The sequence below is a fragment of the Neltuma alba genome, unplaced genomic scaffold (genome assembly GCF_004799145.2).
Source record: "Neltuma alba isolate B1F8T4 unplaced genomic scaffold, ASM479914v2 tig00004876_pilon, whole genome shotgun sequence".
NCBI lineage: Eukaryota > Viridiplantae > Streptophyta > Magnoliopsida > Fabales > Fabaceae > Neltuma > Neltuma alba.
In genome coordinates this window covers 1-14240 of record NW_021633894.1, presented here as the reverse complement: position 1 = coordinate 14240, position 14240 = coordinate 1, and the positions used below count along the sequence as shown (strand labels likewise).

The 14240-nt window shown below is 37.1% G+C and overlaps 1 protein-coding gene and 1 long non-coding RNA gene across 2 annotated transcripts; both read right to left on the bottom strand.

The window, feature by feature from the left end:
* Positions 1-6491: 6491 nt before the first annotated feature.
* On the bottom strand, positions 6492-6927 carry LOC114746064 (uncharacterized). Its single transcript, XR_003740245.1, has 3 exons — positions 6850-6927; positions 6710-6761; positions 6492-6621 (listed from the first exon to the last, which is right to left on the bottom strand). It is a non-coding gene; the product is annotated as an uncharacterized LOC114746064 (long non-coding RNA).
* A 1028-nt stretch (positions 6928-7955) lies between these two features.
* On the bottom strand, positions 7956-14237 carry LOC114746067 (serine/threonine-protein phosphatase 4 regulatory subunit 3B; the record flags this gene model as incomplete). Its single annotated transcript, XM_028934254.1, has 9 exons — positions 7956-9123; positions 9214-9315; positions 9393-9502; positions 9600-9707; positions 9786-9917; positions 10736-10850; positions 10946-11157; positions 12256-12354; positions 14220-14237. Coding segments are annotated over 9 exons (1425 nt in total), but the record flags the coding sequence as incomplete, so codon positions are not given.
* Between the last annotated feature and the right edge of the window lie 3 nt (positions 14238-14240).

Below are 14240 nucleotides of genomic sequence, written 5' to 3'. Positions count from 1 at the left end.
CCAGCATGTTTGGTTTAACGTTGAAAATCATCAAATGCATCATCCAGAAGCCTCAGCCGTCCCATTCAATCGACTTAATTGAATCTAGGCTAACACACAGAACAGATAGATATAGGGTAATAATTCCTTCCAGTTTAAATAACTCAGGCATATTTAGCTTATCATACGTCAATCTTCCCCTTCTTACCGCTTTAGAAGCCACGGAACACGTCGTTTCTGGTTGTGAGAAGGACAGGTGAAGTACAAAGTCCACAACACAGAGGAACGAATTCTCTCAACTCCGTTAATGGTCAGTTGATACTAAGGGGGGGAAAAAATCATTTTCAGAGAGTTGGGATGCTTGAACAGCAGGAATATAACAAGTTTATTAGTTGTTCTCGCCAATTTAGAATTTAGAATTTATATTACATGCATGTCCAGTATTTCGGTTGATCTAAACATGATCCATCATTATAAAGTCATCAACGGAATCTAGTTAATACCAGATGCAAGAGGTTTGAGATTGAATGCTGTTTATTGAATAAAAAACCAGATCATCAGGTAGCTAAATCGTAACAGAAGTACGATTGAAGGGGTTTAATATTAGACTCATAAACGCAAGTATAATAATATAGAGGGATACAGCCTAACAACAATGATACACAGTAATAGAATTGTGATGCCCCAAAAGGATACTTTCATTAAGAAACACCTTGAACCAATCCTACTTGATTGGTGATGCCACTGACGTCTTGCTTTCCTCTGTTGCCAAACACGCCTGTTACTTCCATTAAGAATTCATCACACGCATGCAAATATGAAGAAGCATGTACATAATTAATCATGCAATATTACACCGCAGCAGCTTTGAGGAAGCTGTTGGAGACGCGATTGAGAAGAGGATGGCCGAAGTCGAAGAGGGGAACTTCATTATCAAAGCTACGAAGTTCCTGCGTCAGAGATCTGGAATCCAAGTTCTTGCTGCTCATCTTTACTCCCTCACACTCACAAAGCCAAGCCTCCTCTTCTTTCGTTATATTGTTCCCCAGCCTCCAACAATGCACCGCACACAACTACTTCTCATAACAAGTGTTATCATCACTTGTGCGTGGCTCTTACTGCTGTTGCCAACCCATTTCCAACTTCCTTCTCTGTATGCATTTTCTTTTAGTAACCTAAATTTCAGCCCTTTTCACCCTTGTCCATATTGCATTAGCAACAACTCATGCTTTTTTTTTTTTGTAAATTCCCTGACTGTTTTTAAATTCACCTTTATGTTCATGTTTTTGACTTTTTATGCTGCAAACCAACTGGTTCTTCCGACCCAAAAAACAGAAACCAACTGTTTCTTCCCTACTAAAAGTGGGAAGAGGAACAAGTACGTTCAATTTGCTCTCCGCGCTTAGTCAATCTTTTGTTATATGGGGAAAAAACTCATTTACATTCATTGCTTTTTTTTTTTTTGGGACCTAAAATTTATATTCATTGTTTGAGAGAGAAATGTTCGCTTGATCCAATGTCAGATCCTCCAACGATGCAACATCTAAACATTTTAAATTCATCATTAATTTGAATTAACCTAATGTCGCCACTTTGAATTCGACTGCAACAGACCACACATTAAGATTTTTTTCTGGTAAGCACAGATATCCTTTTATTAAAAACACTATTAAACACTAAATATAAATATATCTTATTGAAGAGCCAATCTACATAGTGCTTGTTTGGAATGGCAGGCGAATTCTTCATAATCAACTCTGCAATCATAATTAATGGAACATAAGATAAGCATGTGAGAGGTTTGATTCAAATTATGTGAATAAGTGCTTTTGGGGTGTCCAATTGTGATCCCAAACAAGCACATAAATACCGATTAAGCACCCCATTACTACTCAATTTTGAAACCTAGATACCATACTGCTCACAGCAAGACTTTGGCATAACATACCACCTGAGTGTCCATTAAAAAAACCATCAGTAATCTTATCCTAACATGAACTTGGGAACCAAAGGACCATTAAAATTAACAAACACTTGCTTCTCAGCTCCACCACCATACATTCTGCATTTCCCTGAAATTCATCGAACATTTTATTAGTGCAGATATTAAGACTCACATAACACGAGAGGATAGTACGAACAAATCGAACAGCACCAAAAACTAAGTATTCCTCCCTTCTTTTTGTCAAAAGCAAAATTTTGTCAATCACATTGTTCAAAAGGAAGTTGCACCAGCAAGCAACAGAAAAATTCACGTTGAAAATTAACATGAGCAGCAACAAATTCCTAAAGGTATATCAATCACATAATGCACAGCAGCAACATAATTTATCCTGTATGGGTGATGCAGCACACAAAAGCATAATAATTCGCATATGTTTGGTAATATTTCTGGTTTTGTTTCCATCTGACACTTGACCATTTGACTGGGATCCACTGAAGTGCTACTTGCACGAGCAACAGAAGGACATGATGCTGTTATTACTAAGATAATGCTTCTCATAGAAGATATCAATAATAGTGTCCCGCTGTCGGGAAGAAAACAAAATTAAAATAGTGAATACAACTAGTCCAGTAATAACAATCTAACGAACTTAGAAAGAGACCTCCATCTTACACGAAAACTGACAAGTTTTCCACCAAATCAGCAGACTCGTGATAAAACACAAGTCAGCATTCAAAATTAAGACCTGCATAAAAAAACTCACACGTGTTGACTCCAACTGAAAAGGCCATTATAAAGCAAGAAAACTAAAACCACCTATTAAACCAAACCGAAACCTTCCACCATATCCAACCCAATAATTCCCCCCTCCCTCCTCCTATCATTTGCCCCCAAAAAATGACATGATACTAACGCTTCCAGTTGGATGCTAACCGTTAACAGCATATGAACCACATACATGACTAACGGTACTTTCAGAACATAGTATATCCATGGTGATTGGAAACATATTGGACCCATACCGAACTAATTAGCTGCAAATTCTGTAAATATTAACCATTAGTATGTGGGTTGGTGGATAATTGCAGACTACATAACAAAACAGTGAATCACACCTTCCTACATAGAAATCACCATGCTCAGCTTAGCTAGGAGAGGACATACTAAAGATGTCTCAAACAAAATCAACCACATTAGGTAGACATCAACTAGCGGAAACTCAAGAAGATTTTGAGACAATTTGAGACCATCCATAACAATGGTAGCAACAGTTGCGATTTAGCAGCAAAACCTCTTATTGGTATTAAATTTAATTATTTACTGCATTCTGCAGATAATGCATTCTTAATAATTATTAATACTCATATTAAGTACGCGCATCCAACCATAAGAAGGAATTTCCGCTTCCGTGCTTGATTGAGTTATATGTGATCCATCTGATCATTTTAGTAGCTAAGTCATAATTTCCCTAAAAAGAATCGGATCTTCAGATTATCACACGCATAAGACTGAGATATCATTGGCAGTACAGAGACCCTAAAAACAATTGAAGAGAAGCCTCAACTGAAACGATATATTTTCTTCTTTTGGAGCAAAAAAGTCCATTTTATTAATACTCAAAAAAAGTTACAGCCCCAAAAACAAACACTCAAAAAGAATCATACAACCTAACCCACCAAACTCACCAAAAGAAAGGGCTTCCATTGTTCACAATGCTCCCGTTGCCGTTGCCTTATGTAGCGCCACTCTTGTGAACAAACTTGCCAACGCCGAAATTTTGAGCGCCTGAATTAGAGCCGTTGTTGTAGCTGACGATTCCGAAACTTTGAGCGCCTGATCCGCTGTTAGTGAATGAGCCTTGGGTTCCACTGTTGTAGCCCCCGCCTGATCTGCTGGCCTGAGCCTGAGCTTCGTTCTCCCCCATCATCCCCACAAGCCTTCTCATCGTCATAAGCACCGATCCCATTTGATCTCACCGATGGAGTTTCTCACTGATACAATACTTTGATTTTTCCTTTTTAATGGCTTTTCGTCTGCGTCCTATAGATGTACTGCTAAGAATCTGGACCGTTCCTTCCTCCTTTCTAGAGAACGCATCGAAGCTTATTATTAATGGCCGGTGCCTATTTTCACGTTATCGTGAAATATGATATCTCAATCTATTTTGTCTCTTATATTTATATATTTTTTTAATATAATCTTTTTAAAAATAGTTGTTATAATCAATATACTTGATTAGTAAGTATATTTTTTAAAAAATAACACTTATTTATTATAAATAACTAATTTAATTTTTTTTTAATTTTTTTAAATCAGTCAACTAACTTTTATAAATAGAACCGCAGTAATAACAGTCTATATTTACCAAGTCAACGGGCAAAGACACGTCTCATTGTCTCTCACTTCAATTATCCTATTGATGTAGCCATAAGTCTAATAAACTCATAAATATTTTAAGTTAGTTCCAAGTAAACGATACAAATGACTGCACATTCTGTATATAAAATTAGCTAGAGATCAGTATTGAGAATCTCATCAAATTATTTCAAATTAAGACTCAACTTTTTTCACTTTCTACGATCCTAAGGTTATGATGTCCTCTTTTCGACTTCAAAATGATTAGATTAAGGAACTTACATAAATAGGGGTTTTCTAGATGATTAATATATATATATATATGAATGAATTCAAATTTGATATAAAAAATCATAATTCTTGCTTGTGGGATATTCCAGGAACTCATGATAGTCTAATGAATACCATGCGATCAATCGGATTCACTCATATTCAGTTCTATCGTTTCACTTTTGTTTTTATTTTTTTGATAAAATATATTTGTTCACTGTTAACTTTTGAAGTCTTGTATGAAATCTACTACAAAAACCAAAAGGAAAAAAAAAGAGGAGTATTTAAAAAAAAATTGAATGATCTTTCAAGGACGCACCGGTGACTTGGCTTATTTTAACTACGAGCCGATATGAATGAAAATGAAGTTAGATTAATGGTTGGTGAAGAATGAAGAATAAGCCCTTGGAGTGCGCACGTGTGAGGTCAATGGAGGCTCCCATGACAAAATGAATAGAAAAGATGCTACTTGAAAACCTGGGAACCTCGGCTTAATCGATAATACCACAATTTTCTTGTCCATTGTCAAATTTTACCCAGTTTGAGTGTTTTGACTAGCCACTCAAATTCACGCTTTTTAGCTCATTCTTCAACTTGATGCAGCCACATGGCGATGGCTCTCCCCCGTACATGCACAAGTTAGTCAATATTTTAATTTGTAAATCAAAGTATGATAGATATGCAATATATCTCATTGATCCATGCATCCAGACATAATTAAGAACTTAAGATATATATAATTTGGCAGAAATAGAAAATGAGATGCAATTTGTTTTTCCCCTATAAATTGACAGATACCAACTGTGATCCATAGTTAATCTGAGTCAATTAATGTAAAAATAACTCTCTTTATGTATAAAATTACGTACTTTTTGTAATGGATCTTTTATGAAGTTGTAAGGGATTGAATTAATAGTAGCTGTAAGCCAGCCAGTCAGATACAAAAAATTTATTGACAAATTGACAAACAAATTTATGGAAGTCTATCCAAAACCATGAAAGGGACTCGATCGAAGTTTCAAATCTGATTGGTAAGACTGACCAAACTTGTAAGTCCTATGGATTGAAACAACTTAGGGCGGCTTAAATGGGGCTCTAAAAAAAAAAATACAATGTGCGCATTAATTATATCATTTCCTATCTATTTTGGGAAGGGGAAAAAATAGGTTTTGGACTTTTGGTGCAATGAATTGCCTCAATAATGCAACGGAGTAGACGCATGCCTCCTATTTTATTTGATACCCCTAAATATGTGGATCTTTTTTAAGATATACCGATTTATAACCTCTCCTCTTTTTTTCACATCCTCTTTCCTTTTTAACCTTTTTTTTAACCGTTAGATTAATATTTTAACGGTTTAGATTTAAATCTTTTTAAAACTATTATTAAAATATTAAATTATAAAAATAAATAAATAATAAATTACAAACTATATTAAAATTTAATTCTAATCATTTGTAAATACACTACATGTTTTCAAAAAAAAATTATAAAAAATTAAAATCTAAAAAAAGAAAAGGATGGGAAGGAACGGGAAGAGGCTACGAATTTTTCAACATGGAGAAGTTAATTAATGACTTCAATCCGTTATCAGAAAACAAGTTTAACTACCATTTTCATTAAACAGATTGAGATATTGCTCAACTTAATTTTCCACTGGTAAACAAAATCAAGCAAATTCACATTCATATACATATAAAGGCACATGAGATAGACATTAAGGGGAATATATCATAATTACCCCATTGAAAGGACTCCTTTCCGCTATTCTTGATCTGAGCAGCAAAAAAACAAAGGTAAAAGAATCAAGACTAAGAAACATTACTGGGGAATAAATGAGCATAAGGTTGCTTATAAACTCACCATGGCCTCAAGAGATTTGCTGTTAAGTCTCTCCTGGGTACGTGCACGGAACATTTAAGCAACAAATAAGCAGAGTAAATTTGAAAGAGAGAGTCAGATATACAAAATTTAGATGGCCGAATATGATGTACCTCCGAGACCAGGAAAACGAGCTCTTTTGGCATCTGAAACATCGGGTACGATGCTGCCACCATTATCAAGGCTCGCTCCTAGAAAATCATTTACATTACAGGTGTAAAAACGGTGACTTCAGAAGAAGAGAGACGAGCGGGGAAGAAGAAGGGAGAAGCATGGCACCTTCGACAGCCGTGAAATAAGCCTCACGGGACATAGCTTGGATAGCTCCTATCTGTCACAGATTGGAGAGACAAGAGGAGTTCATCACATGCATGCAAATATGAAGAAGCATGTAAATAATTAACCATGCAATATTATACCGCAGCAGCTTTGAGGAAGCTGTTGGAGACGCGATTGAGAAGAGGATGGCCGAAGTCGAAGAGGGGAACTTCATTATCAAAGCTACGAAGTCCCTGTATCAGAGATCTGGAATCCAAGTTCTTGCTGCTCATCTTTGCTCCCTCACACTCACAAAGCCAAGCTTCCTCTTCTTTCGTTATATTGTTCCCCAGCCTACAACAATGCACCGCACACAACTACTACTCATAACACGTGTTGCTATCACTCGCACGTGGCACTTTCTGCTGTTGCCAACCCATTTGCCACTTCCTTCTCTGTATGCATTTTAGTAACCTAAATTTCAACCCTTTTAACCCTTGTCCATCTTGTATTAGTAATAACTCATGCCTCTTTTGTTTTTTTTTTTTCCATTCCCTGACTTTTTATATTCGCCTTTATGTTCATGCTTCTGAGTTTTTGTTCTGCAAAGCAACCGGTCTTCCGACAGAGAAAACAAAAATGAACAGTTTCTTCCCTGCTAAAAGCGGAAGAGCGGCAACTACGTTTAATTTGCTCTCTTCAAGACGCTTAATTGTCAATCTTTAGTTGTATTGGGGTATATTTATTGTTTGAGAGAGAAATGTTCGCTTGATCCAATATAAGATACTCCAGTAATAAAAACATCTGAACAGTTTAAATTTACCACTAATTTGAATTAATCTATAGTAGCCACTTCGAATTCGGCTGCAACATTACCTAGGACCACACTTTAGGATTTTATATAGACATAATTATCTTCCTAGTAGATACAATCCAACTCGAGTCCGACACTAAATATAGATACCTCTTCTAATAAGAATTTATCATGTTATGAGAGATTAACCCCTTCTACTAGACCCAACTCTTAATTGGTAAACACCTGAGGATTTTACATCTCGCTCAAGCTGATGTTACGGACAGGACTCCAACCTCTGACGTGTCTTTCATGTAACCCTTAACTTCTTTTTGGAAAGTAATCTGGAGTTTGAAAAATAGTTGCGATCAAGAATGTAACAGAAAAACAGGGGCGCAGGAGTAACAGAAACACAGAAGTAACTTTAAATGTCTGATGGTGAAGACAAGTGTGGTTATCCAGAAATAGAACAACTAAAGTTGAAAAATACATTGAAATTTTAATATTTAAATATACACTGGATTCTTTTAACTCGCTACATTTGCTAAAAATTGACCCTACAAACTCACTGCACAATCCTGTTACCATATCCACCGCAAAAACATTTAAAAAAAAAATGAGAAAACCTGTGGAAGGCAGATATTGATGCCCTGGATCACCAAGTTCAAGCAACCGAAAAAGGGAATGATGGTAACAGGACTCTATCTCCCTCACCCCCATTCCCCAACCCACCCTCTTTTCTGGCAGGATTTATGAAAAGGGCTCGAGTAAGCAAAAAAAAACAGAGAGAGCAGAGAAAGGGAAAGAAAAAGAAAAGATGAAAATTAATGCTGATGAATGTTATACAAAAAAGCAAGAAATTACTAGACAAGGAGCCGGAGGAGAGGATAAGATCCAAGTTGATGGCATTAATATCTTCCCCGCCTCTTAGGTGCCACGCTATGTTATCTCCTCGTGATCCTCTTTGGCGGTATGGTACCTAGCGACATTTCCCCCATGTCCCTTGTCCTTCGTCGTCTCAAAGCTCTTGCTTTGGCAGTCAGCTCACTAGCAAATCCACGTCATAATAGAATAGACTATCCGTGCCTTGTTGTACATGGTTCCAAATACTACTTATGATCCATTTACAGCCATCTCCGGTGAGGAATTTGGTGGCACCAGTTGACGTTCCTCACCATCCAACTGTCTATTATCTTCGTTGCCATGCAAGTGATCAGAACAGTTCCTCGAGGCAGTAGTTTCTTCCTCTACATGATTCACTTCAGCGGTTGCGCTGTTATTATCTGAAGAGTTTCTAGGAGCACTTGATGCCTTTTCTTCACTGTTGTCACTAGAGCTCATTCTCCCTTCAGCTGCGTCAGGACTACCATGTACGTTGATTGCAGTTTTCTTAGCAGGAAGCACGGCCTGGCTCAGTGTTGTTGAACATAGGGCAGAAAAAACACCATCTTTAGACTTTGGATACTTGAACCACTTCTGCTTCTTCACATGCTCGGCTTCTCTGTCTTTGGGAGGCAATTTCCGTTTTAGCCTGAGAGACTCCATAGTCCCTTCATCTTCATCCGAAGCTTCTGGCTTCCTTGGCGGTGGCTTGTAATCCTCATCATCCTCATCATCATCATAGTCTACTAGACCACCAGACCTTGGGCCATAATTCCAAATTAACATATCAGTTTGGAACATATGGAATGCGAACGATTCAATTTCCATAATACAGGAAAATGGAACCTACCTTGTCTGTGAGACGCTTGCAGAACCATTAGATGAATTAGATTGCTGTGGCTGTCCTTTCTGATTGTGGGAAACGGATGCAGAAGCTGTGTCTTCCTCATCACTGATTCAATCAACAGAGTAAGACAACATTATAGATGTAAGAGATCTCCAACAATTCTCGAGAGAGAGAGAATGTACCTGTCCTCGTTGAAGTAGTCTTCCTCTTCTTTCTCTAGAGCCCGTTCATCAATTCGTCTCCGGGGGTCAGTCACATTAACAGTACTTTTTGGCCCCCCGTTATCTAAACACTGCAAGCAAAAATGTAACGTCAGATTCAGGCATTTGCGCCAAAAACAGAAGGAGCAACATATGCGCCAAAACCAGGAGCAGCGGCAAGGAAAATACCTGCTCATATTTTACTTTCAGTGATTGAATGGAAGCCAAATACTCAAATTTCTCAAGCTGAGGCCAGAAAGAATCAACTAAATATTTCACCAACAATTTTAGATTCTCCTGCAGCATACAATGTTATCAGTACATAATTGCTTCAAACATTTAAGATGCACGGTACATAGGTATAAAAGAAAGTACCTTCCGGATATACTCAAAAAGTTCTAGAACTGCAGAGTTTAGCAGATTGTAGCGATGGCCATTGTCAACAAAAGCATCTACAATTGGTTTGAGAAGGTTGTTCCCAACAAAATGATTTATCAGATGCTCGTCCTGCAGGTCAACACTCCAACATGTTAAGCAAAATGCTTAAAGGGGGTCATCCACCACAAAGTGGCAGCAAAACCCGAATAACATGGAAACAAAAGGAAATATAGGACACTAAACAAATTCAAACCATTCTTAACACTAACCCTCCTCCAAAAGCTACCTAGAAAAGTGGAGAACTTACTTGAATACCCTCTTGAGGGTCCTATGCTACTTTATGTGAGATTTAGGCATCCCGATAGAATCTACAACACTTCACTCATCTTCCTTTTTAGTTAGAATCCTCCAACGGTCAAAACCCTCAATAGGCAGCCCTTTCCAGAACCAATGACCGTCAACTTTGATAACAATTGATAGATACTCAAGTAAAATGAGGAACCCTCCCCCAAAAGTTAACTATTGAGGTTGGAGAGCCAATCTACATAGTGCTTGTTTGGAATGGCAGTAGAATTCTTCATAAGCAACTTTGCAATCATAATTAATGGAATAGAGGCAAGTATGTGACAGGTTTGCTTCAAATTATGTGAATAAGTGCTTTTGGCATGTCCAATTGTGATCCCAAACAAGCACATAAATACCAATTAAGGATCCCATTGCCACTCAATTTTGAAACTCAGATACCCTAATGTTCACCGCAAGACTTCGGCATAACATACCACCTAAGTGTCCATTAAAAAAACCATCACTAATCCTATCCTAACATGAAATTGGGGACCAATGGACCATTAAAATTAACAACACTTGCTTTTCAACTCCACCACCATCCATTCTGCATTTCCCTAAAATTCATCAAACATTTTATTAGTGCAGATATTAAGACTCACATGACGAGAGAGGATAGTACGAACAAATCGAACAGCACCAACAACTAAGTATTTCTCCCTTCTTTGTGTCAAAAGCAAAATTTTGTCAATCACATTGTTCAAAAGGAAGTTGCATCTGCAAGCAACAGAAAAATTCACACTCAAAATTAACATGAGCAGCAGCAAATTCCTAAAGGTATATCAATGACATAATGCACAGCAGCAATATACTTTATCCTGTATGGGTGATGCAGCACACAAAAGCATAATAATTCGCTTATGTTTGATAATATCTCTGGTTTTGTTTCCATCCGACACTTGACCCTTTGACTGGGATCCACTGAATTGCTACTTGCACGAGCAACAGAAGGACATGATGCTGCTATTACTTCGATCAGTTGCCCCAAATGCTTCTCATAGAAGATATCAATAATAGTGTCCCTCTGTCAGGAAGGGAAAAAAAAATTAAAATAGTGAACACAACTAGTCCAGTAATAACAATCTAACGAACCTAGAAAGAGACCTCCATCTTACATGAAAACTGACAAGTTTTCCAACAAATCAGCAGACATATTATAAAACACAAGTCAACATTCAAAATTAAGACCTGCATAAAAAAACTTAAATGTGTTGACTCCAAATGAAAAAGCCATTATAAAGCAAGAAAACTAAAACCACTTATTAAACCAAACAGAAAGCTTCCACCATATCCAAACCAACAATTCCCCCTCCCTCCTCCTCTCATTTGCCCCCTACAAATGACATGATACTAGTGCTTCAAGTTGGATGCTAACCGTTGACAGCATATGAACCACATACATGACTAACAGTACTTTCAGAACATAGTAACCACTACTATCCATGGTGATTGAAAACATATTGGACCCATACCGAACTATTTAGCTGCAAATTCAGTAAATATTAACCATAAGTATCTGGGTTGGTGGATAACTGCAGACTACATGACAAAACAGTTAATCACACCTTCCTACGTAGAAATTACTACGCTCAACTTAGCCAGGAGGGGACCTACTAAAGATGTCTCAAACAAAATCAACCACATTAGGTACACATCAACTAGTGGAAACTCAAGAAGACAGAAGGGAATGTGGGGAAGTGAATAACCACAGTACAATGTCTTAGGCCTCACATCTCCCACGACATTCTTAATTGATTCCTTTGTAAGGGGGTACTTTCACTAGGAATTCTTCTTCAGAAGCAACTCAAAGTTTTAATCTCCATAACATTTAACCCCAAAACAAAACCAGAGTTTGCACTAACTGAAAAGACTTCAAATTAATTATAATTAGCAAAATAAATATCACTTAAAACTACAAGCGACCATGATAAATTAGAAAAGTATATCAAAAAACTTGTACAAGAACACTAAATCAAATTTCATGCATTGCTAAATAAATAATAAATAAGAAACAGGAAGGCTATAACTGTGATACATAATGTTTTCCGTCAAGAAGAATGTAGGTCATATGAATCCGATCGAAAGTTTAATTTAGGGACCAGACAATTAGAAAGAAGAGAACCTGGGCTCCAGATAACGTGCAAGAGTCCAATAAACTGCGAAGAATCTCAAGAAACTGGCAATGCATGTTATCTCCAAAATCTGTTATCATTCCTTTAACCTGTCCATGAAGGAACAGCTAATAAATACCTTGTGAACTGACCTTCAAAAAAAAATCATAGCTAAAGTATCATAAAAAATTGTGAAAGAGAAATACAAAGCACCAAAAGAGTAAACACTTGGCCTAAAAATCAAGGAATCAACATGGTTTTCTAGTAATTAGGAAAAATGCCTGTGTGTACACTATGTGCGTGTATTGATGCATCATGTGCCTCATTCAAATGAGGGCAAAACAAAATTCGGGAGACACATCAATGACGGACCACAATATCTAGAAGTTTAAGTTGTTGAGGGAGGGTCATGAACAATTTAACGTAAAATCTCAAATACACCTCGTCATACAAAATCCTGTTGGGCTTGAAATGAGGCAAAGCATGGGCTCAGCATACCTTAGACCAAAAGGTACTCCCTCCCTCCAAATTTTTCTCACTCTCACCTACCCACTTATAATAAGGACATGTCTGGAAAGAAAAGTATATTCTGCATATTTATTACTTTGAACTAATTTTAATAGTTTTCTTAAACCAAGCAATTTGATTATCTGGATCTTATAATAAGGGACGGGGGGGAGTATGTAATGAAGAGAACAAAGGGTGCCAAGGGGACGGAGGGAGTATTTAATGAAGAGAACAGAAGGTGCCAAGGATTGAAACTTCAGACTACTTAATCATAGAGGCTTTTATATTCTGCCATGGACCCCTTCAACCAAAGGTTTATGCTGTTAAGTGAACATCCATAGCTAGTTATTTTTCAAATCGCTATCAGAATGGGAGCAATAACGGAACTCTTTCAAGTATCGCTACACCCATATTTGATGAAGGGAAAATCTGTTCCCACCCCATCTCCCCGGATGAAAAATTAACCCTTCCCCACCTCTAGATGAGGCACACTCAACAGGGATCACTGTGAATAGAGGGAGACGCCATCTGTAGCATATCATAGCAAACAATGCTGTGAGATAAAATTTAAAAAAAAAAAAAATAAGACAACTCATTTAAGAGATGGTGGGGACCAAGGAAAAATGGAAGCTTGGGAAGAAAATATGACTGCAACAGAGCATGGAAACAAGTACGAACAAAATAATGAATAGGGCAAACTCAGTAGTTTCAACTCAACTACAAAAAAACTCTGGCTGGACTCCACTTCGCTTTATTTTAAAAAAATTAAACTAGATATGTTTTCCTGATGCATTGCATGGAGCCTGTTTATGGCTTGACATTAATAACGTTGTTATAGATTTATATTTTTTTTCATTGACATATACAAGAAGCCCAAACTCCACAACTAGCTCATACAAAGCAAGAATACCCAAAAATGTAGCCAGGTATATGTCAACGGATTTAACACTTGAATTGAAGACAACATTAGATTTCAAACTGCTCCGGCATATTTTATGTTATGTCAAGTTGCATTGGCATTGTTCATGTGTTCTTCGTAGACCAGACAAACCTTGACTTTTGATGAGCCTTTACGCATTTGAAATCTCAATCATGCAGGATCCAAGAGGATTTAAAACAAAAAAAAAGGCCTTACAAAGAACAGAAGCTTTAAATTAAAAAGTTCCCACTTGATATAGGGTCTCATTTTAGAATAAAACAGGTTGTTGGCAAATTACTACAATAAGTTATCAACTAAAATGCTCGCTTTCCTCCAAGAGATGGCTTGATTATACTGCCCAGCAAGGACGTACTTCAGCTACATTACTTTGCTCCTATTCATACTCTATTGTAGTAGAATTTCCTGTCTTCAATTTACACTCAAATTGATCCTAAAAACAGGTTCACCAACAACGTAATTAAAATTCAGATCCTTTATACGCGCATGCCATCTCGAAATTAAAAAATCTCAATCGCAAGTGAAGCATACCAACAGTCCTAGGAGTGTGAT